Below are 7,500 nucleotides of genomic sequence, written 5' to 3' on the forward strand. Positions count from 1 at the left end.
AGGTTTTATGCCGGATGCCCTTCCTGACGCAACCCTGGTCGACTCTTACGACACAGGGATATGGTACACCTATTCTAACCGGGGCATACACCGGGCCCAGTACACTGGGACTTACTTCGCCGACCTCGGAAGGATGACAGGCTGAGTCAACCTCCTGGTGTGTATTAATTAAAGCGGCCAACGGGGCTTGAACTCAGGACCTTTTGGATCCCAAGCCACTACCCTAACCACTACGCCAACACCAGGCTCCTGTATATATGTATATATGTATATGTGTATATGTGTATATGTGTATATGTGTATATGTGTATATGTGTATATGTGTATATGTGTATATGTGTATATATATATATATATATATATATATATATATATATATATATATATATATATATATATATATATATATATGCAATACACCCTCTAACTTGATGAAACAGCAAGGTACAGTTTGTGTCTCACAACAGCCGAAGCTGCACAACCTGTGAGCCACAATGGTCATCTGCAACCCAATACATTGTCTCTGCCATGATGCACACCAAACAGGTGGGATTGCGGTCAGGAATAAAAAAAATAATACCAGAAATGGCCCTTGCGACCTAATAATAGCAACATGATGTAAACTTCATGCTGCGCACGCATACCACATCGCCTCCAATACCGGATGGTTTCTGTCGGCATACTCGGGTGTATTGTTATTTTTGTGGGGTCGATGGAGGAACTTCTTAGTAAAGGTGGAATTGTATCGCATTGCATGGTCCATGGACAAGGAGAAGACATATCGATGTAATTTAAGTCGGGAAAACTGTCAGCTTAAGATTGTTACGTGTCACCACACGGGAGGTGGTGCTGTATTAACTCAGTCGGGTTTATGGCTAGTTTCTCCCATATGTGATTACCCCGTGACCTTTTCCTACATTTTTGCATTCACAAGGCTGGCTATAAAAAGGAACGAAGTTTCAACAACAACAACAACAACAACAGAGCCAAACATTTCTGAGCAGGAAGACACCCTGCCTTCCTGGCTTCGGTCTGGAAGGCCACACCCCTGAGGCTGACGATTGGTTGGCGTGATATCAGAGAAGACAACGAGTTGGTTTGAGGAACGTGGTTGAGACAGAGGGTCTCATTTTCCTTGCTCTCCTCGACACGGTCAAGAAGGCAGCATGTTTCTCGTTGTTCATGCTGGGATGAATTTGCTCGCATGCTGCAGAAAAACGCCAGCCATTGAGGAAAGTCAGCTGGGTCGTGAAGTTTGCACGTTTCTGAGGAGAAGAAGAGTGCATCTCTGAGCGATAACTCGGCAGTATCCTGCTGTATGTGTGAAGAGAAAGGCCGCACCATTGTCGTGGGTGGACCTGGTGTTGGGAGAAGGAGAGGTGTCAACAATCCCGATTGTGAGAAGAGACTGTTTGGCAGTTTCTGGGTCCTTAACGACGGAAGGCCATCTGTGCCAATTACCTCACATCCATTTCCGGTGCAGAGAGCGACTTGGCGCCATTTTTGGGGTGTGGTTTTCCACGCGGTGACTACATGGTTCGATCGCCAGGCTCCCAAAAGATCATCTCTGGGCACACAGCAAAGTGCCAGAATAAAGGGAGGATTTTCTTTTATTTTTACCTCTTCCCTTGTTCATTTTTGTGACTGTGTGGAGTAGTCTCAAATTAGGCTTCAGTTTACCTCATGTTTCATTAACTCACGCTTGATTTATTTTCATTACCTCACACTTTGATTACTATCCCCCCCCCCCCCAGAGGGAGGGAGCGGGATATTGTAATCATCCGGTTTGTTTGTTTGTCTGTCTGTCTGTTAGCAACTTTACGACAAAACTGCTTTAGCAAACATTATCAAATTTAATCCACAGGTGGGCAATGAACCTTGGACGACCCCATTAACTTTTGGGTCCAATTGGATCAAAGGTCAAGGTCACGAAAAGATCAAAATCGTTTTTCGCTCTATTCCTGATAATCAACATTCAGGTTGAGGATGTTTCAAATTTAAATTTGATCCCCAAAATAACTTTATGCCTTAAATGGGTGGGCTTTGTTGTGCCTGGCACCACTTGTTTCCATTATAACTCATTGATTTATGTTCATTAAACCATCATTTGTTGAATTCACTTGTGTTTGTCCATTTCTTGTGGGTTTGAGTATAAACCCGTGTGCCCCCATCTGGTATGTGCCCTTGCCACCCTCCATCCCGTGCATGCTATAATCTCTGGGGATCTCGGCTGTTTGCCCTCAAGTAGAACCGTGCGGCTATCCGTCCAGGTCAGTGTTAACTGTCTGGACATGACTATTATAAACTGAGATTTACAGATCACAAACAAAGGATAGTGGAGATGCCGCCCATAGTTTCACTCTTCTTTGGGCACATCACACAATCATACATTTGTGACCACAAACCAAATGCAGTTTAAAAATTCAAAATACCCCTCGACTTGGTGAAGCAGCAAGGCACAGATAATGTCTCACAACAGCCGAAACTGCATAATTTTAGAGTTTCGTCATGTTCCCGTACCCTTCACACTCAGACCTTTCCCTTCACCCCACCCCACACTCTCCCAAGTCTCACCTTGCCCCCGGAAATACTCCCCCCTCCATCCTGCACCATTCCCAATGCCTCCTCCCCCATCTCTAACTGTGTGGACCTCAAACATCCGAGATGTCCGCTCCAACCTGACAGGTCTCTCATTTCAGACCGCTGCCAATAAACCAGAAATCTATTTAACAGAATCCTTCTTCACACAGGACGTCCCAGACCCCTTAGTGTCTCTCCCTGATTATTGTCTCCTCTGATTTGATGGGCCTAAACCATGACCCAGCACTGGAGTTGCACTTGAGGTCAATAACTGAATTCATCACTGCCCTTGTACTTATGTTACACCTTGCAACCCCCAAGAGTACCTCTTGCTGTGATTTCTGCTCCACCCCCACCTATTGTTTGTCTGTGTGTTGTGCTGTCCTCTTAACAGTGATGACTCCATCTACATCTATTGCCTCACACAACATGGACAAACTTTTAACCACTCATCCAAACTCTCTCTCCCTCATATGTGAGGATTTCAATTGTCAACAAGCAAATTGGCTAGGTGACCAGCTGGGTACCTCTGTCACCAGCCATGGCACTTCAGCAAAGGACTTCTGTGTCTCCACGGGACTGACTCAATCTGTGAACGTTCCAATCCAGATTTGTCCCAGTGGCAAATCTGACCTTCTGGACATGTAATGGTGATGACTAACTTTCCTGCAAATGTCTCCTGCTCTTCCTCTGCTCCAAATGGTTCATCTGATCATATGCTTATGGAAGTCAACCTCTCTGGCTATTTTCAGAGAGCTGCCTCAACATCGGCGAGTTTAGGATTTCTCTCAAGCAGATTGGTAGGGACTGCAAGCAGCCATCTCTCTTCAGGTCTGGCCTCCCATATCTCCTGGCCCTAATGTTAACTCAGCCTGGAAATTATTTCATAGAAACCTGCTCTCTCTCTCTCTCTCTCTAATGCACAGATTCATACCATCTCCTCTTCCATTATCCGACCCTTCTTCCCACCCATGGTACACTGAATGCTGTGGTGAGGCAGTTGCTCTGAAACAACTTACCTTCTTTTCCTGGAAGGCTAATTCGACTGAAGGGAATCTCTGCATTCAAAAAAGTCCATAACAAATGAGTGTCCACTCTCAGGAGAGCCAGAAAACAACATCTGTCCAACTTCAAGAATTAATTCTCAAACTGGTCTCACTCCTCTATAATTTGGTGGCACCTTGTTAAATTTATCTCTGTTGTATGCTCCCCTTCCATCCCTTCCTTCCCTTCAAATGCTACCACAGCTGACTCAGCTCGGGAGAAGGCTTATTGTCTCAATTCTGTGTTTGCTTCCAAATCATGTCCCCAACATCTCAATCGTAGTACCCATCCTTCTCTGTCATACCCAACTGCTCCTGGACTCTATGTCTTTGATCCTTGTGAAGGTGGAAAATATTTTTTTCAACCCTCAACTCTGACTCTGCCACAGGACCGGACGGCATCAGCTCACATGTCCTAAAATTCTGCTGTGTTGCTCTTGCACATCCTTTCTCTGCCCTTTTCACCTTGTCATTTGCACAAGGTCATCTTCATCTGCTTGGAAATCCACCAACATCACTGCATTACATAAAAACGGTGCAAAAACTGATCCCTTCAACTACAGATCTATCAGCTTACTTCCAATCATCAGCAAGGTAATAGAATCCACCTTTTTCCAACAACCTCATCTCAGATCACCAATTTGGTGCCGGCAGAGGTGACTCCACCTTGGACATGATGCTTCTACTGACCCAACAATGGATGGAGGCCCTCAATTTCAGACATGAGATCAGGGCCATCTCTATGGACATATTTCTTGCTTCTGATACAGTCCGGCATCCTACCTTACTCTCCAAAGTCTCTGCATATGGCATCCAAGGCCAACTGCACACATGGCTAACTGACTTCCTCTACTCTCATAGCCAAAGTGTGGTAATCAACAGAATCCATTCATCTCCTCTCCATATTTTTGAAAGTTGTGGATGAGTTGGCTAGGTGACAAGAACAAGCAGACAATTTTTGTTCATTTCCGGATCCAGATACGGCCGATCAGTGGGATACAAGAAGTAAACTATTCAGCCTGCCAAAGGTATGCGCTCTACCGAGTGCTGTTCTAATTCATAACAAACAAATGATGACTATTTTCAAAGAAAGTGAAGCCAAAAAGGAAATAAATACAGTTCAATAAATAAATAAATCACAGATTAAATGGCACAAACTCTATTTTTTATGGAGAAAGTTGTTAAATGCACACGGAACTAGAATGGTACTTGGCAGAGCACATACCTCCACCAGGCTGAATTGTTTAAAATATATATATATATATATATATATATATATATATATATTTATATATATAATTCCAGCAAACTCTGTGTGTGTGTGTGTGTGTGTGTGTGTGTGTGTGTGTGTGTGTGTGTGTGTGTGTCTGTGTGTGTGTGTGTCTGTGTGTCTGTGTGTCTGTGTGTCTGTGTGTCTGTGTGTCTGTGTGTCTGTGTGTCTGTGTGTCTGTGTGTCTGTGTGTCTGTGTGTCTGTGTGTCTGTGTGTCTGTGTGTGTGTGTGTGTGTGTCTGTGATCGCTGTTTCTCGACAACCACTGGTCCGATCTGATTGAAACTTGCCAGATATATTGCTGGGGACCTGAGGATGTGCCTTTTCAAGGTTTGATATTAATCGGACAAGTGGTTCCCAAGTTATGGCCATTTATTTAGCAAACCAATGACAAGACACGTTGTTGCGTGGGCGTGGCCGATGGGGGAAGGGAAGCTCAGCCGTGTTCCCCATTACAGGTTACAACGTACGGGCTTCTGGAGAGTGATGACTTTGTGTATTCTAATAATTTCTCGATTTCTTATGCGCATTTATAGATAAACACTATGCCCCAAGTTATGATCATTTTCATATTAGACGGTGCATAAATTTCAGTAACATCAGAGTGAGCTGGTATGCTCTGAACCAGGAAGTAAATTTTTTTTGTTCCTCTCTTCTCTTCTCTTTTTGTTTTTCCTTGCGACGACATTGCGAAAAGGCAAGATACGTTGGCGCTAATTGAATAATTGGCCATTAAAACTAAATTGCGAATAATCATAACTGTGATATGCGAACTTCCGGGCAACGCACGTACGGGCACGCGAGAGCGAAGAAACGGCCTGTGTGGTTGTTGTTTCTTGCTCGCCGTTTTAATATTTCTTTATTATTATTATATATTTTCTTTTTACGGGCATGTACAAGTATATATAAAGACATACCCACATCTCTGACCTGTGAATGGAGGGAATAGCCAATCAGCTCACCTAATCATCTAAACCAGGTGGCGAGGATAATATAAAGAAGTGCTTACCTTGTGTATGTCTTCTTGGGTTGCTTTTTGCAGCTCCTTTGGTGAGAGGAGTGTGGGAAGGGTGTATATATATATATATATATATATATATATATATATATATATATATATATATATATATATATATATATATATATATATATATATATATATATATTGGCCCTATCTCTCAATGGTGAAGAATCACTTGAAAAATTAAAAATTCTCAGATCTAGATCTTCACCAAACTCGAATCAATTTGTCCTTGCCACACACCCAACCTGTCCACCAAATTTCATCCGAATCTGTCCATAGCTTTTTGAGATATCCTGCTCACAGACAGACAAACAGACAAACAGACACAAACAGCAAGGCAGGCAGGGGTGAAAACATAACCTCCATACACCTTCGGTGGCAGAGGCAATTACTAAAATCTTTGAACGTTACGTATCCACACACACACTTCACAATATGGCAGAGTAATTATGAAGGAAAATTTCATGACAAGGGTTGCTGCCAGCCAAACCTCTAACAATTCAAGATTTGGCACCAGCAGATGCTTTTTCTCATTTCACAAGCCAAAAGCACAGTTTCATTGGCAAATACTTTAGATATGGTCATGAAGTAAATAACCACATTCAAACATTTACTTGCTGTACTCACACAAACAATCTGCAATAATTAGCACTCCAATTGGTGTGCAAGATGACGATTCTTGCTATGAGAATTGCCACAGACAGTGAGTGCCCTCAGATCGGAGTCACACTGGACCAAATGCTTATGCCATGTTCACACACACTTAATCTGTGCTGCCAATCCACAGTCACAGACATATTAACGATGGTTCAAAGAGTGGATGTAGTAGCTTTCTTTGATTCTCGCACACACCTTTCCAAACTTTAGATGTAGCCTGAAATGAATTTCTGCATGAACACAATAAGTGAACAGAGTGCTGCCAAAAGATATGCATCAACTTTTGTGGCACTTATTTTGAAAACTAAACAAAACTTTTTTTGCTAATTTTTTTCCACTCTTCCTTACATATGTTAATCATGCCTCAAGATAATTGCTCTTAAAAATAGCATTATGCAAAAATGTATTGCAGTACATGCATTATGAAGGATGTACAGTAGAAAGTTTACAACAAGCAAACAAAACCATGAGGGTTTAATATATTTAAAACACAGGACTCAAAATGTGACCAAAACATGAGTTATTGAATTAGGCGACCAAAAATAAATTAATAAAATGTTGGCTTGTCCAAATTGAGCAGGCTCAAGCAGCGGCACTGAAGAAGCAGTACAAGTAGTGTTTGCTGCCAAAGGCCTTCATCCTGCTAGGAGCCAAAGATGTACCTAAACACTTTACGTAAATCAAATACAAAAAAATATTAACCTGATAGATTCAGTTGGACTAATAAAATATGAAACCCACACGGGAGTTAAAACGTGGATGGATGAGTAAGTCACCAAGCCGTTGCCCAACAGGATGTGGGAGAGGGTTCAGGGCAGGCTCCTGGCCCAGAGGGAGGAGGCTGTGTGGACGACGTAGTGGTGGCTTCCGCCACTGGCTGGGCTGCTGATGTAGGAACGCGTGCATGTTCTGCGAAGCCACGTTTG

The 7,500-nt window shown here is 42.8% G+C and overlaps 1 protein-coding gene across 4 annotated transcripts in view; it reads right to left on the minus strand.

Annotated features, from left to right (window-relative positions):
- Positions 1 to 7,500, minus strand: part of LOC147018970 (cyclin-dependent kinase 17-like) — a 184,362-nt gene that overhangs the window by 135,446 nt on the left and 41,416 nt on the right. For all 4 annotated transcript variants that reach the window (XM_085899102.1, XM_085899101.1, XM_085899100.1 and 1 more), the window contains exon 3: positions 7,351 to 7,500. This exon is cut by the window's right edge and continues 24 nt beyond it. In XM_085899102.1, coding sequence (XP_085755228.1) covers positions 7,351 to 7,500 — 150 coding nt within the window. The remainder of the gene's footprint in view (positions 1 to 7,350) is intronic.

This window comes from Eptatretus burgeri, chromosome 10, assembly GCF_056783735.1.
Source record: "Eptatretus burgeri isolate ZD-2024b chromosome 10, Ebu_testis_v1, whole genome shotgun sequence".
In the NCBI taxonomy this organism is placed as follows: domain Eukaryota; kingdom Metazoa; phylum Chordata; class Myxini; order Myxiniformes; family Myxinidae; genus Eptatretus; species Eptatretus burgeri.